Here is a 17,077-nt window from a genome sequence, read left to right as displayed (position 1 = left end):
TTCCAGTATCAAATGATGCGTGGCTCAGTTTTTTTTCGACGTAACTTTTAATCAGAATCGGGGAAACTACCATTTCGAGCCTTCTGGTCGCTCAAGAAAGGACAATTTTTGGGTAGTTACAGTTTATGCCGGTCGCGTTACTCCGTGAGGGTTTTTCCGTGTTAGATCAGGGATGAGAGTGGAAGGAGTGTAGTTCTCTTGAAGTTTCCATGATAGCTTTTAAAGCCCATTTTGCTGCTCTATTTTGTTATGTTTGGACAGTTGTGCTCCAGCTAAGGGCTTTTAGCTGTTTTATCGCATATTTCGAGTCAGACATTTGATTTTTGCTGGATGCTTTTTGCTTAGGCGATGTTTTGACTTGATTATTATGGTGGTTTTTCGTGTATTGGTTGCATGGAGGGATGCTTCCTTTGCTTTTCTTTCAAAGATTCTACATTTGAGTTAACTTCACATATTTGGCCCAATAGAAAAACTTGACTTATTAATAGCACGAATTTTAATTGGAGCTAGGTTCCTAATGACACAAAATACCCGCCAAAAGATGTTTCTGCTAAAAGTCTGGCACTTTGAGGTTGCTTTGGTTCCATGTGAGGATTCTTTTCGGGGAATCTGCTTTTTCTTTGTTTGTTCTTTTCCTTCCCTCTGCCCCATCCCTATCTTTCCTTTTTCTCTTTCCTTTGCTAGTACGTATTGGGAGTTAAACTGATTTTGTCAGTTTGATGAACATTCTATCATGTAACTAATAGTCTGTTGTGGTTACCCAGCTAAAGCAGCATCCTTTTTGCCTGCCCACACCAAAGAAGGCTATGAACTTTTACATCTACTGGTGAATCAGAGTAAATGTCGTTCCGCAGTATTGTTCGGGATGTAAGGGATGGGTTTGGAAGCCTTTCGAGAAGGAGCTTCGATGTGAGGTTGCTTGGTCATAACAGAGGAAAGTCACAGGGTTCAGTTCATGAATTGCATGATCAACCTTTGCTTGTACAGAGCAGCCGGTGGGCCAGTCTCCCACCTGAGCTTCTACATGACGTGATTAGGAGATTAGAAGCGAGCGAGAGCACCTGGCCTGCCCGCAAGCATGTTGTTTCATGTGCTGCTGTTTGCAGGTCTTGGAGAGAAATGTGCAAAGAAATTGTTAAGAGTCCTGAGCTCTCTGGGAAGATCACCTTCCCAGTCTCACTGAAACAGGTCTGTCATTCGTGAATAATAAGAATTTCTTTTAAAGAGCATGCAATGCTTTGTGCTTGCTTCCCATCATGCTAGAGTATTAATTAACGATCAATTGAGAAGGTGCTGTTGCGACTAAAAGTGTTCAAATATTTGCTTCTTGCAGCCAGGGCCTCGTGATGGAACGATTCAGTGCTTCATTAAAAGGGACAAATCAAATTTGACTTATCACCTCTTCCTCTGCCTTAGCCAAGGTAAACTTCAGGCTTAACTGTGCAACACTTTGTATGCATGGATATTTTGAAGTAATTTGACCCCATTCTATTGTGTACCATTTGTTAATGTTTCTAGTGACATGAAGCCTGCTGAATCTCCTATGAATCTAAGAGGATTACTTGTTATTATTGCTACATGTTATCAGCATGGATTCCTATAGTTGTCTAATTTATTATGCATTTATTGCTTCCTCCATATGCGCCGGTGAAATCATTGTGCCGAAGTTTGTGATAATTGAATGGCTCACTACTCTTCAATTTTGGCGGCTTGGGATGAGGACATTGACTTACCAAATTGAATTTCATTAAGCTCAGTCTATTGTTAGGGTTTCAAGCATTTTGCGAGAACTTTCAGATGTTATCATAGCAGCCAAGCAGCACTTCACATTTATCGTCAAGTCCCTTGTCTGTTTACTGGCGTTAGTAGAGCAGCAGCAAACTTCTGATTGATAAGAAGCTAGCTTGAAGCTGTGAACATCTGCTCTCAGATGGTTGCTTGTAAAGCTATATTATTTTACTTCTAAACCTCCAATCCGCCAACAAACAAAAGATTTATACCATTTGATCCAATAAATCACTATTTAGAATATGGTTATCCAAAAAGTTATTTTATGAATGCTTGAATTGCTAGAAGATTGTGGTAGTAGTACCGGGTGATACATAACTTTATATTACACTTTGATGGCCATAAATTTCTGAAAGAAAAGTGTTATAAATTCCTGCTCTTATGTACTTGGCTGGTGTGAGGTTTGCTTTGTGTTCTCCATATATCAGTAAATAAATTTGTTGGACTTGCCTTATTTAGATGTTGAGGTTTCTTATCAATAGTTTAGATGTCACAATCTCTTGTTATCCTCGTCTTGCCTGATGCTCCAACTCTGGACTAATAATTGATTTATCCTTCTTTCCACGTCCAGCTTTGCTTGTTGAGAATGGAAAATTCCTTCTTTCTGCTAAGCGGACAAGGAGAACAACCTGCACAGAATATGTAATCTCTATGGATGCAGATAATATATCGAGATCAAGTAGTACATATATTGGAAAACTAAGGTGAGATTCTTTTTCCCGTTTCTATTCTTGGCTTCAGTTGGACATTTTTATTGCTTTACTATACTAACGTGAATCTCTGCCATTGGCCTTATTAAGTTGAAAAGGTGATTTTTTGAGAGGGAAATAATCTCCGTTCACGAGTCAAGCTCATGGAAGATGTCTTCTATTCCGTTTTGCTCCTTTGGCCTCTAAATTGTTCTTTTCTCTCAGGCAGACATAGTATGGGCCTGAGGCTACCCAACTAATGTTCCATTTATAGAAATCGAATTGAATGCCTTTGTTGCTCTGGCAAACAGATTTTCGTTTTTCATACGGTTCTTGTTAATGGGTGCTCCTGAGGCACTTGCATGATAATGGGGCTATTGCCATTGTTATCCTCTTCTACACTACACACTTTTCCCTAGTGATCAGCGTGAAGCATGTGAATAATTTGCTTTAAGGCACTATCTTTGGTCACCAAACCATACCATACGATAAAGTAATTTTCCTTTCTGACTATATTTCACTAGTGAAAAAAATAGTTTATTTCTGGAAATCTATAGCTACTGCATGAAATCTTCAATCTTTGTGCAATTGCATGAAAGAAAGGATATACTTGGGGGCAAGATTTTAGATACATGGTTAGTACGAATTACGTCAACTGCATTATGTGAGAAGAGATATTCATACACATTTCTCTTGTTTCAGGTCAAACTTCTTAGGCACTAAGTTCATAATTTATGACACCCAACCTCCATACAACAACGCACAGTTATCTCCACCGGGCCGTAGCCGTAGATTTTACTCCAAGAAAGTTTCTCCGAAAGTTCCCACAGGTAGCTACAACATTGCTCAGGTCGCATATGAACTGAATGTGCTGGGCACCAGGGGGCCACGGAGGATGCACTGTGCCATGCATTCAATTCCTGCCGCAGCCCTCGAGCCAGGTGGTACTGTCCCTGGCCAGGCCGAGCTTCTTCCTCGCTCTCTTGAAGACTCGTTCCGGAGCATCTCCTTCTCTAAATCAATAGATACTTCCACGGAGTTTAGCAGCTCACGGTTTTCTGATATCATCGGGCCCCGGGACGAAGAGGATGACGGAAAGGACAGGTATCTGGTTCTCAAAAACAAGGCTCCGAGGTGGCATGAGCAGCTGCAGTGCTGGTGCCTCAACTTCCGCGGAAGGGTGACTGTAGCTTCGGTCAAGAATTTCCAACTGATAGCTGCCAATCAACCGTCTGCCGGCGCGCCAACACCGTCGCAGCCCGCTCAGTCCGATCATGACAAGATCATCCTCCAGTTCGGTAAGGTCGGAAAGGACATGTTCACCATGGACTACCGGTATCCTTTGTCGGCATTCCAGGCATTCGCCATTTGTCTGAGCAGCTTCGATACCAAACTGGCATGTGAATAGACGGCGAAGGGGGTGAGGAAAAGAGGAAGTCTCCTGCGAAAATGATTTGCGTCGCGAATGATAACGTCGAGATTGAGAGTTACCGCCAGGGATTGTGTGCAACCATTGTACAATCCATGATAGTGAACTCTTATTTTAAAGTGCACAAGTTTGCATAATGCTTAGGGAGGGGTCTTCTATTTCTTTTCTCATCCTCAATTCCCTTCTTCTTTCTTCTTCTTTCTTTTCTAATCTTTTCCAGCGTAGTTTTCATTCTAAGTGGGTCGCGTTTCATCTGTTCCTTACTGTTATTGTTGTACCTGTAACTGTTCCTTTAACAGAGGAAGAAAGTGAAGATTTGAACTTGGTCTTTTCCCGTTTATGGTAAGGCTCGAAATTTGCCAAAAACTAGCGAGGTTTGAGCAGCTTGGCGGTTGTTCTTTGTTTTGATGTTTTCGTGCGGAGCTCATGAAGCCGATAGGCGATAATAGGCTTCAAATCGGGAAAAGGAAGACGGGGGCGAGTATAGGCTCAGAGGGGAGTGACATAATTGGCTTTTAAATGTCCATATTTATTTATGATTTTATCATAAAATCCAGAAGTGGAGATAATTATTTAATTTGTAAAAGGCCATAAATGAATTATATACGACTATACAAATGAGCGAGAATCATTTCACCGGGTATATGATAGGGGTAGATTCTTTAGACAGAAACCTACCTCCGAACTTTTCGTCACATTTGGTTTATTTTCAAATCACAAAGTTCTAAACCCTCCGGTTGCTCCTCTACCTTGGAAAGTTATCGACTGTGACGTAAGGTTCAATCGTGCCACGACATATAAGATAATCTCAAATCTACTCTCATTAATATTATCATGAAGGTGACGATGATGGGTTTTTTCAAAGTGAATAATAGTGATTGAATATTCTGTTGTCTTTATAAATTTGTTATGATGACACTCAAGGAAAGTCCATACTTGTATTTCTTTTTTTCACTTGCAAGATACATGCAGCATTTGGTAGAGCTATCATACTTGCCAAGTATGTTTTATTAGTACATATTCAATAATAATAAATAAATAAAAAAAAAACAAGATACTTCCCGCTTTACAGGGATGGGGGGTACTCCGTGAAAGGCTTGGGCCCGGATCTTTACCCGACCCGATCGAGAGTTTTACGGAACCCTAATTGCGCAGCCGTAAAGATAAAACCCAATTCCCTACTCGCTCGTCCTCTCTCCATTGCATTGCTTGCTGCAACCGCTGCGACTAAGGAGCCAAGCCGATCGGATGCTTATTTCGATTATCGATTTCGAATTTTTCGTTCTTCACGAATCGTTTCTGCTGGTTCTTGGGAAATGCTAGTGAGAAATGCCCGATGATGCAGAAATTCACAAGTGTTGAGCGGTTCCGGCGGCTTCATCCCGGGGGCTTTCGTTCGTCACCGGAGCACCGCGTGCACCCACGTACACATTCGTACACCTGCACTCACGTTTCACTCGCCCCGGTGATGTTCGGAGGCTTTCGGATGATCGCCGTCGGGGTTTGGACCGCGAATGATGCTCGAAGCTATGAGATCTGAGGGCTTTTTTTTCCTGGGGCTTTATTGTTTCGTTTGTCGTCGCAGAGTCGTTTGTTTGATTCCAGCCTTTCTCTATTCGGTCTCCGTTCATATGCAGGAGTGAAGTCGGGGAGGGTATTTCGGTTTTGCTGCGCATATCATTTCACCCTGCGTTTATTTATCGCTTTTCCATTATGTTGTTGCAGGTAGCTGCCTGCATTTTGCTTTTCTTATTTGATTTTCATGTCAAAGTACGTTTTTTTTAAATCGGGTCTCTGGGATTGTGTTGGAAGTTGGGAAATTTATCAGTTGCATTCACTTCCTGCATATTATCGGCTTCCTTTTCCCGTCTGGTGTGTCATTGGAAGTTGAGATTTTCTCGATTTTCATGAGAAGAGTCTTAGAAGGTGACCAATTTAGTCGGCTCATGCAGCGGCGTCCCTCTGTTTGTGCATTGTCATGCTCACTCTCTTCTGCCCTATGATGGAAACTCAGAAACATTGAGTGGTTGCATGGTTACCATTCATTACTAGCCCACCCATTGTCGCGACAGATGACCCCTCTCTATGTGTATGGGTGTGGTTGTGCTTGTGTGCGTGCGTGCATGTGCCTGCGTGTGTGTTTGAGTGTGTGTGAGTGGCGGCATCTTGTTAGTGGCAACATATTGGGTGGGCTTTTAATGAGTGCCATGTGCTTTACATCATGGATGATTGTTTAAAAGCTATGAGATCTGAGGGCCTTTCTTCACAATGTCATTAGCAAGTCTGGGTCCTGATTTGACTTTGACCTGGCCTCTTATTAAGGCATCAACCACAATGGCTTGCTCTCTGCTGGCGAGATGGTGATTTTTGCATAATGAACTTGCTATTTGGTTCGTCTGGTGCGACAATCCTGCATTTAAAGTTCTGTAATAATCTCAAATCCTCTTTTTTCAACATAATATTTTTCACTCCTATGGTGGTTAAAATTCTTTTGTTAGATTCTGTAGTTTTGACCTGATTATCATCAAAGACTATGCCTACAATAAATTGAATTAAATGATGGATGATATACAGTTTATATTCCTAGTCTTTTTTGAAAAAATTGTCTGCCCCATGATTAGAAGATATTCTGTGGCAGTTTCTTTAATGTTCATTACGAGCCTCCATATTGTTATGGTGGTGGTGGTGGTGGTGGTGCTGCTGCTGCTGCTGCTGTTGTTGCTGATCTTTATATTTTCATAAGATGTGGACAGGCTTGCAGTGAACGTTATGTGCAAACTGCCAGTACTTATAGAGATATGAGGGCTGATTGGAATTCCGCTTTTATGTCTAAACTGTTTCTCTGCAGATACAGGTTCTTGAATCACATACTTAATGTACGGTGATGTGGAACTTGAGCTTTTTTCCCGAATTTGACAAGTTTTAATAAGAAAAATTACTTCATTTTTGTCTGAGACGACTTTGCAAAAGAATTTTCACTTTCTTTGCTTAATGTGATTATATTTTTTATGAAACACAAGGGAGGCAGAAAGAAACGAGAGAACGTGATTCATTGTAGAGATCTGCATGCTTTGATTGCATGAACGTCCTATGAAGTATTAACAATTTCACGAGTAATAAGACTTTGTAGACTGTTGCCTGTCTTATATGTCACGACACTTCAGAGGACACCTAGCTTGCTTCTGCTTGTTGCTGTTGCATGTCAGCAGTCCTTCCTTGATGCTGGTGCCCTTTCAGGTTCTTGGGGGCGGCGCCATTGCTAAATTTGACGGTCATGAATCAAGCTCCATTTTGTTTTCTAGTTGGGAGCTTGGAAAGAACTGCAGAAATGAGAGCCATTTATAGATAATAGAAGAAAGTTGGGGATTCGATTGAGGTTGCTTGGAAACTGGACTGATATGAGATAGAGAAGGAAATTGGATTTGTTGGCTCTTGAGAAAGTAGGGAACTGACCGAACTTCAGTGTTCCGGGGACCAATTAAGTTAGATAAGAATGACAAAGGCTGAGCTTACTTCGTTTGGGGTTTGTATCTGTTGTTGATTCCTATGGAACTTCTAGCGCTTTGCCTTATATAGCTGCTGCTAATTCATGTACCATGTTAAACTCTTGTTAGAGCTTGTAATGTCTCTCATATTATCAAATTCCCAGCTTTACGGACGAAAAACGGATGTGTCAAGTGTTGCAACTATTGCAGCTTGTCTTTTTCCCTTTTGTATCATTTGAAGCATTAGGTATCGGCTGACAATCAACTAATGTCCTCACGTGTGTTCCGACATAGTCAGTATGATTGTGTACTAAACAGAGAGGCTTTAGATAGGTTCAAGCTAGAACTAAAAGAACTCGAGGTATGGGTCTTTTGAGTTGATAAAGCCATTTGTCTTGAATGCTTTAGGACATCAACCTTTCGGGGGGCAAAACAAACGCCCTTTGATACTTAAGTATCTTTTGTTTGCTTCTGGAGACAGAAGAAATTCCTGACCTTGTCGTAGCGGAAGGGACGTGTGAAAAGAACCGAACTACGTTGTATTCACGCATTGCTTGGAAAATCTGCCAAGCACTACAACCGGGTACTGGTGGCCTTTTATTAAAGAACACGTGGGCGTGTGCGCTGTTCGTGGCTGCGTGATGTTGAGCACTGACTACTGTCTTTTGCATGATGATGTTTCATTGGGGGCTGGTGCACAAGACGGTTGTGGGCGATGGTGCAGCAGTGGTCCAGCAAAACGAGAACATGACACGCGATGTTTTTTTGTTTCGCATTCACATTTGACAACAAAGAAGAAAAGAAAAAGAAAGCGAAGGAAAGGAGAAATTTAAGATGGTTTCTTAAAATGAAGGAAGTGCCCACGAGGCATCCCGAGCCTTCACTATGTTGACCGTAGCATCGCCCTTAACACCAGGTAAATGGCAACGTCAATGCCGCCTCCGTTCCAACTATCTTGACAAAGGGTGGAGGATGTAGCCATCGTATCTGATTTATCGTGAATGGACCTCTTCTAAGAAAGCGACGGGTGTTCGGCAGCTGAATTTAAGGAAGGTGCTAACTTTTGGATTTTTTCTAAAACCCTTTTGACAATAGGGAAGTTAGAAAAATGACTTTGATTAACTAACAAGTCGGATCTAATAGGCTTATACAGCCATCAAGCCATTAAAACGCAATTAGGTCAATGTATCAGCCTATCGAGAAACGAACCTATGGTACGACTTCACCTCCTCAATTTTAAAGTATCTTAGTCCCCATGAAAAAGATGTTGGAACCTTCGTCTTGAAAGCGGAAAGCCGTTCATTCCGCATCGAGTTCTTCAATCAAGAGATAGCACCCTCTTATACATGTCATGCGTGTGACGCGGGATCGATCGATCGAGAGAGCGACTCACGCGTGCTGCAGGACCGCCTGACAAAGAGACGGGAATCGATGGGGATTGGGGTTTCGTTTCGTTCCGTCGGTTGAATCGCTGTCGTGCGTAATCTTCTACACGATCGAACGCGGGAAGTCAATCTGGATTTGGAATTACCCTCTCGTTTTCTCCGAAGCCGACTGGCGAAGACTTGTGAAGTGGGGCTCCTCTGTTTTCGATTCTCGGACGCCCGTCGAGAACGAATCATTTATTAGAAACCTCCCCCCCCCAAAAAAAAAAAAAAATGGCCGGCCCAAGATGTCGACTTTGATCGGGTCAAAGAAGAGAAAACCGAAAGCAATCGATTTGCAAACGAGCATCGCCGCCGCCGCCGCCGGCGTCGTCGATTCACCGGAGTCCGCCACGACTCGGAGACCCCGACTCAGTCAAAAAACCTCCTCCTCCTCCTCCTCCTCCCGCCCCGCCCCGAGCCGCGGGTGACGTCATCATCTTCTGGATTTTCGTACGAGCTCGTCCGACGTGGCGAGCACCGAGGCGCACCCCCGACCCCCGAGCTCCACGTCACCACCGCCCCCGGGTCGTGGTTTTGACCGAGCTCCGCTGCGGGGTACCCAGAGACATCGACGGTGGGTGATATCGCGATCCGACGGCTGAGATCTCATGTCGGTCAAGATTCTCCGGGATCTGCCCTCTCTCTCTCTCTCTCTCCTCGTAATTACCCTGCATCGAATTTTTCGGAAATAAGGAACGGATTATCGCTATTATCAGAAGAAATAACAGAAATTAGTTTTTTTTTTTTTTTAATGGGCGAAATGAAGGCTGGAATGAATAATGGAGAGCCTCCTCAGACAAAATGCTTTTACCGTACAGCCGAATATTACTGAATATTTGTCCGAATTTCCCATCATTTATCAAGCTAAAAATTAACACCATCATCAACATCATCAACATCATCATCATCTCTCTCTCTCTCTCTCTCTCCTCTCTTTCTCTCTCTTCTGCGTAAAGGTTGAATCTTTCCTCTTTCAAGCAATAAGAGAGGCGAACGCCCTCCCATTCCCATCCCCTCCTTCGATTCTCTCTCTCTTTCTCTTTCTCTCTCTCTCTCTCTCTGAGCTTGATCTCTGCTTTTCGCCCTAATTTCGGACGAACCCATCTGATCGCGCCACCTGAATCCGTCGCGACGTCGCCGTGTCTTCTTCTTCTTCTTCTTCCGGGAATCGCGTTCGATTCGATTTGATGCGGTTCTCGAGGCCTTACATGTGAGAGAGGGAGAGGAGAATGCACACGCCGGATTACCAGGGCTCCCACGCCGGCCGCTCCGTCCTCAGCCTCCGCCGCGACCAGGCCGCCCCCGCCATGGACCCCCACCACCGCGACGCCGCCGCCGCCGCCCCGGAGCTCGAGCTCGAGGCCTTCCAGAGGCAGGTCGCCGATCGCTTGGTCGACCTCTCCTCCGCCTCCGCCGACGAGCTGCTCTCCCTCGCCTGGGTCCGGAAGCTCCTCGACGCCTTCCTCTGCTGCCAGGAGGAGTTCGGGGCCATCCTCTCTAACAACAAGGCTAATGTCGCGAGATCGCCGGCCGCGGAGCGCCTGCTGGCCGAGTTCCACGAGAGGAGCGTGAAGGCGCTCGACGTCTGCAATGCCGTAAGGGACGGGATTGAGCAGATCAGGCAGTGGCAGAAGCTGCTGGAGATCGTGATGTGCGCTCTGGGGAATCGGAGGAGCCTGGGGGAGGGCCAGTTCCGCCGCGCGAAGAAGGCCCTCATCGATCTGGCCATCGCGATGCTCGACGAGAAGGACTCCAGCACGACCATAGGGCATAGGAATCGGTCCTTCGGCCGGAACAACGCTTCGAGGGATCCCCGCTCGATCGGCCATTTCCGATCCCTCTCTTGGAGTGTCTCCCGGTCCTGGTCTGCCGCGAAGCAGATTCAGGCGATTGGGAACAATTTGAATGCCCCCAGGGGGAACGAGATCGCGGCCACGAACGGGCTCGCCGTTCCCATTTTCACGATGGGTATGGTTCTGTTGTTTGTAATGTGGGCTCTCGTGGCTGCGATTCCGTGCCAGGATCGCGGTCTGCAGGTCCATTTCTCGGTCCCGAGGCAGTTCATTTGGGCTGCGCCGATACTTTCGCTCCACGATAGGATTATGGAAGAGTGGAAGAAGCGGGAGAGAAAGAATGCTTGTGGGCTGATGAGGGAAATTTATCAGATTGAGAAGTGCTCGAGGGTGATGAGCGAAATGGTGGATTCTGTTAATTTCCCGTTGACGGAAGAGAAAGAAGCCGAGGTGAGGCAAAGAGTGCAGGAGTTGGGGCAGGTGTTTGAGGTGGTGAATGAGGGGTTGGATCCTTTGGAACGCCAAGTGAGAGAGGTCTTTCACCGGATTGTGAGGAGCCGAACTGAGGGAGGTTCCGGCAGCTCTACTTAAAGTTCTTCACAACTCGGTGCTTGTAATTTGCTGCTGGGAAGGATTTGCCTTAATAGATTCATCAAGTTTATGGAAGAGGAAGAAATGCAGTGAGGAGAGTATGATCAGGATCATGTACAAAATGGGGAAAAAAAAGGTATAAGGAGGCTATTTGTACTTATCAATGGATATATTTGTGTCAGTAGAACGATTTAGGATCCAAAAATTGGAGCCCTTAGGTTCCATTTGCCGCTCTTCAGCTTCTGTTGGATTATTAAATCAAATTTTCTAAGTGTATTGCAATCCCACACCGTCTAGTTCTCCGTTCCAGTTTCGTAATGTGCTGGGGTACGTTTTACATTCTATTTGGCTGTTGGATGTTCAATCTATTTCTGGGTTGCAGGGCAGTGGCCGGTAATGTTGAGTATAACAGCTTGGTCTTAACTTTTCACAATGACTTGAAACGAGAGCATATGTGAAGATGCTTCCTTCTGTGTGATTTCAAGCTTCTAATTCTGCAGATGATCTAGGTCGATGGAGTTTTATATGTTACTGTCCGGGCTGTAAGTGCCATGGTCATTTATCATTTGCCTCTCCAATCTGTTCCTTTCAATAGCACCTAACCCTGTTGCTTCTCAAATCTATATCCTTTGGATGGCACTTAACCTGACGAGCCAATTCCTAGTACTGACTGCTAGTATAGTTACAGCTTCCTGCTGTAAGGTGGCATGGCATCATCTGCAACTCCAGCATCAGTATAGTTTGCATATTCTCTTTTTCTTAAGGCACTCGATAAGGTAGTTCTTCATTTTTCTTTTTCCCCACTACGGAAGTCTTGATGCGCGCATTGCAAAGTAAAGATGTCATTTTTCTATGTTCCAACCATTCTAGCGGATTTTGTGACTTCTGCAATGTGATAGGCAACTTTCAGTTTTCTGTGCTAGTGAATTCAGTAAACTCTGCTGCTTTTCTTGCTTTTTCGTTGGAATCTGATTCTTTGATAATTGAATGTTTGAATTAAATTGAGTCGAGGGTCATGAATTTAGAGGGCAGTGGAAAATTCTTTGTATATCATTTCTGATGGAGAAAGGAATCGATCGATCAGAAACGTGGGATTCTAGAAGGTAGGGTTCTTCTTTCCAGTCAGCCCTGTTGTTACCAAATAAAGACATCTTTAGGAGAATCAATGAAGCAAAATCAAGAATGACCTGTCAAAGAACAATTGCTTGTGGAAAAATCAGGCGCCCTCGGTGGAAATGTCTCCGCAGACATTTTTAGTGCGCTTGTAAAAGGAGATAATTGATCGAGGAGGGTGTTTCGTCAGTGACGTGATGTTTTGCACGACAATCCGAGTGACTGTTTGATGTAAAAATATAATGTCGATTATTTGACGATGAAGCAACCCCATTTGGATGGCAAATCTGTGGTGCAAAACGACATGCCACCATGGAAGAAGCGCAGGATTATTGTTTCTGGATCAGTGAATTACAGAGGATCACGTAAAAATCTGAGTACTCGACTACGATATGCAAGATTGGATTGATGTTCATGGGCTGTCTCCCTGTTACCCGGATGGAGATTGATCATACCTGAACTTTATTTGAAGAAGGCCAGTTATGTCAAGATTTACTGGCAATATTCAAATTCCTAGATTACTGACTAATGAGTAGACACTTTCATTTTCCACTTCTTATGTATGAAGATCCGTATATATTAGCATGCAAATTTCATCAGATGCAGATTATTTGTCTCAGGTGTTCCTTTTAGAAGCTTCAGTGTTTCGAGATGTAAGCTTTGAAAGTGATCTCAAGGGAAGTGCCTTCCCCTTGTGATTCAGTCGCAAGTTATGTGACTTAAGATATAGAGGAATATGGTATTTGGAAGTACGCGATAGGAACTTCTCATTCTTAGAGTCCAACGTCGTGAGATTGTCGACGCTGATGCTAATGTTTCTAGTGCTCTTGATATGACCAGTTTTCTATCAGGGGAGGACCACCAGTAGTGCCTAGAGATTGATGGTTTTGCAGTTGGGTCCTCCTCGATCTGAATTTCGAAGTCTATACTCTTTGAACTATCACTTTTTGTGCAATTATGGCCCTCGACCCACCTCTGCATCGAACCTTTATCGGAACTTTCACACCTTATGGACCATGGGTGCAAATTTTCCGCTGTTTTCTCAAAGCTAAAGTTGTTGCTCCTAGCGTCGGTTTTCCCCAAACCTACTAACCCGGTATCAGATTACTCGGTCTCTTCCGTCACCACTATATTCCTTCGATGCAATGTATTTTCATGATAATGCGGCTTGCCACGTGTTCTGTCATGGGGGGCCAACTGGGTCGTCCCCATCGCAACAAGGTGCATCGACAAACGCTATCAGAACCCAGTGTCATTGTCAGCGTTAGTTAGAAGGCAAGTTCTAGGACCCATCAGTCATCACTACCTTTATCCTGCACGACAAGTACATGGGGTTCAGGCGTGGGTGTTGGGTGGGATGTGAACATCTCGGAGATGCCCATTTGCAAGTTTTGGGGGGTCCTCTTTCTTTCTTCACCGTTGAGAAGCTGAATTGTTTTTTTGTCAAAGCTTTTAATATATTTTCAGGTGGTCCCTTTCTTACAGTACATCGTTAGCTGTGTGTGACTGCCGATGAATCCCTTCGCTTTGGTACCGCTCGAGAGATCCTTCGGGCTTCGTCGACGTTGTGCGTTGGCACGGTAGGACATCCAAAATGATGTTCCGGTGCCTGAACCTACATACTAATGGTCCAGGCTCGAAATCACTTCTCTCCTCGATAAGAAATTCAGAACCGAGTGACTCTATCTTGGGTCCGCCAATGCCCCAACCTTTGAATTCCGGTTCCCCGCGTGTAGTTTCAGGCATGGCCTTGTCCTTCTTTCTCTGCGTGAACGGCGGTTGGAACGTTGTCTTGGCATTTAATTGTGTGAGATTACATATTGTACGTGGGAAAAGCATTTACGTGTGTATGATCGCACGCACAGGCACGTGCATACGGCTGTGCCCTTGTTATGTTATTCCCTGCTTATGTGCACGCATGCAGAAAAATTCTGTGGCATTGAGGAAGCTATGGTTATGCAGACTCCAACGGAGGAAAAGGAGGCTTTGCATTCAGTATTTCTGGGTTAGCTGAGAAGGCGAATTGCCTTTGATTCTTTCCTATACCAGATATATTTCTGTATTACCGTTTGTTTTGAGGGACAGCAGATTTTCGGAGTCGAAGTACATAAAATTTTCAGTTAAACACATGGAACTTGGTTCTTGCAATTAATTGAAAGTGCTTAATTTTCTTTTTTGGGGAAATTTACAGGCACAGGATAAGATTAGATTAACTTAATTCTGGGAATGAGTACAAGATAGGTCTATTCATAACTTTAGAAAATACTCAACAACCCCAATTAATGGCACTAATTGTCTAGATAACTCATGCTTCATTGACACGCATACCAACAATCACTGTCATAACATTAATTTTCCAACACCCCGATGTTTTCTCAGGCTCGATCGACTCTACCGGTGAAAAATGGCATACTTCAATTACCTAAAAAAGCGAACGCCAAGAGAAACGGGAGGCGGGAGATTTAATTCCACTCACTGCACATTAGCTAAACCGTGCTCTTGTTGATGGATCTGAGGATTACCCGGAAACTTTGAGAGTAATTTTAAGCACTGAATGGATCAATTAGTGATTAATCAGAGCCTTTAAGTATGACTGAGCTTGAGAAGGATTTCATGAAAGTGATTGAGATGCATTATCTACAAGTGCTTCTTGAAGGTTCATCAACGATCTGCGTAGCCAAATCATCATGATCAGTTGATGTTTGCCAACTTGTCCAATGGCCTAAACTGCAGTCTCAAAAGGTAAAAACATATGGAACTCTTGCTTTACTTGGTCAGTTTGCGGAAGAAATACTGGGCTATGGTAACTCTATTCACTGCAAATATTGCTGATGTGAATGGGAAATCGATATCACAGAAATGAAGAATTGGAGTCTTCCACAGTTTTCTAGCGCAGCTCTGTAGTTCTTTATCATTTGGACAAACAAAAGAATGAGTACTTTGATTGCAAGGAACCTCCACATAACCTTTGTCGATGAATCAGTTCCGTAGTACTTTCTCCTCATAATTTTGACAGGCTTTTGCCAAAGTCTATACAGTTTTAGTAAGCCTTGGCAAGCATCCTGAATTCTTCATTTCATTGAGCAAATCATTGATATTGCTTGCAAGAAATCAGATCTTAGCAGGCAGAACATGCAGATTTAGGTGGTGGTCTGGTGTTCCCCTTCTACAATATATGCAAGAGAATAGGGATGCTTTTACAAGTTCTATCAAGAGGTACCTGCTCTTGAATTGCAGACTGAAACGGAGACACTTCAGAGGAAAAATGCAAATATTCCACTTCTTTCTTACAATTTAAGGCAGTTGCGCATGCCCCTACAGAGTCTCTTACAGAAGAATCGGATCGAAGAGAGAAGCATGAACAATCCATCAGTTCATTCTTTAAAGGACTCGACCAAGTGTTGTGGACTGGACATACTTTCTGTTTCATCTTGCTACCTTATTGCAGTATCTGGTAGGGTAGTTACATGAAACAGTTTAATGCATTTGCCAACTCTGGCCAGTGGCATGAATTAACTCCCGGCATTAATTTCAATAATCAAATAATCAGACCAAAGATCTATAGGTGCTTATAATTATTCATCTCTTGGCCCTAATCAACTGAATGACAATCACTATAAGAGAGACTAGAAATGCAGACCCAGCAACTTTAGCAGGAGCACATATCTTCCTGCTTTTCTTTGGCTTGCTCTTCACTAAGGCAGTGTTTTCACTGACCTCTCTATGTTTGTCATCCTCGGGACATTCGCTCTGAACATCATCCACCTTCCCTTGTCCTTGATTATCTTCAAATTTTGTTGACTGGGCCCCCATTTTAGGTTCCTCCTTTGGCAATGGCCTTGGCGCGGGACCTTCGGCAGGAAGTCGTTGGCTTGCTGATGATGTATGTGGTAACTCAGATTCTCGAGCCGCTTCTTCTGCTTTTGCGGGCGCCAATTCAGGTGCCTCTTCATAGTCCGTGTTTGTCATATGACCTCGATCATCCTCTGGTTCCTCAACTTCCTCAATTTCATGCCCGGAAACTCCCTGAACCATTTTGGGCATGAAAATCGTGAGAATCGCTTCGTCTTCATCGAACTTCGCCGTGATCTCATCTAAGTCCACACCTCCCGGAATTCTAAAAGCCTTTTTAAACCCTCTCAATTCCACCTCCTTTTTGTACAAGATCCACCCGAGCATCACCTTCTCCTGCACGGCCTTATTTCCAGTGATTGTTATGCGAGTTCCGTCTTCATTTATATTTATGTCGATGTGCCCTTTTATGTATCCTGCAGAAATTTAGTTTAAATCTATTCATGAGATGTGAGACCAGTGGACGAAGAAATAAGATCAAATGCCTGATAAAAGATGATTGAAAAAACATGCCCAATCACAAGAACCTTCGAGATGAGCAGTGAGGATGAACATGTTTTCGGTTTCTCTAGACAAGAAAACAACTCCGCTTCCATCCTTTGCAATGCGAAGATCGGTCGAGGAGCTGACATCATCTCGAGTCTGTGTGATCTTGAGTCCTAATTCTAGCTCCATCGCTTCGTCTCTCAGAACGTGTAGATAGGTCTCGACGAATAGACAACAGGGCAAGGGGCATTTTAAGGAAGGAAGCATCACAAGCATTGTTGTCGCAACGGAGGAAAGGACCTATTCGTTGCTTCTTGATAAAACTCACTGGGATTCAGGCAAAGAACCTTTTGAGTATTTTTTGTCGCATACACTATTACACACTACATTTCTTTGTACAAAAGCATATAGCTTTTTGTCTAAC

The 17,077-nt window shown here is 43.8% G+C and overlaps 3 protein-coding genes across 3 annotated transcripts; 2 read left to right on the top strand and 1 right to left on the bottom strand.

Annotated features, from left to right (window-relative positions):
• The first annotated feature begins 72 nt into the window (after positions 1-72).
• LOC104449596 (tubby-like F-box protein 8) lies at positions 73-4,246 on the top strand. The gene is made up of 4 exons (XM_039315541.1): positions 73-1,188; positions 1,334-1,421; positions 2,360-2,492; positions 3,180-4,246. Exons 1-4 carry the CDS (start codon positions 841-843, stop codon positions 3,883-3,885), a joined length of 1,275 nt encoding a protein of 424 aa, XP_039171475.1. The 5' UTR covers positions 73-840; the 3' UTR covers positions 3,886-4,246.
• A 5,465-nt stretch (positions 4,247-9,711) lies between these two features.
• LOC104449594 lies at positions 9,712-11,638 on the top strand. The gene has a single exon (XM_039315931.1). It carries the CDS (start codon positions 10,048-10,050, stop codon positions 11,200-11,202), a length of 1,155 nt encoding a protein of 384 aa, XP_039171865.1. The 5' UTR covers positions 9,712-10,047; the 3' UTR covers positions 11,203-11,638.
• A 3,735-nt stretch (positions 11,639-15,373) lies between these two features.
• LOC104449595 lies at positions 15,374-16,963 on the bottom strand. The gene is made up of 2 exons (XM_010063808.3): positions 16,695-16,963; positions 15,374-16,583 (listed from the first exon to the last, which is right to left on the bottom strand). Exons 1-2 carry the CDS (start codon positions 16,927-16,929, stop codon positions 15,895-15,897), a joined length of 924 nt encoding a protein of 307 aa, XP_010062110.2. The 5' UTR covers positions 16,930-16,963; the 3' UTR covers positions 15,374-15,894.
• Between the last annotated feature and the right edge of the window lie 114 nt (positions 16,964-17,077).

Source organism: Eucalyptus grandis, chromosome 6 (genome assembly GCF_016545825.1).
Source record: "Eucalyptus grandis isolate ANBG69807.140 chromosome 6, ASM1654582v1, whole genome shotgun sequence".
Lineage (NCBI taxonomy): Eukaryota > Viridiplantae > Streptophyta > Magnoliopsida > Myrtales > Myrtaceae > Eucalyptus > Eucalyptus grandis.
This window is presented reverse-complemented; position numbering and strand designations above follow the sequence as displayed.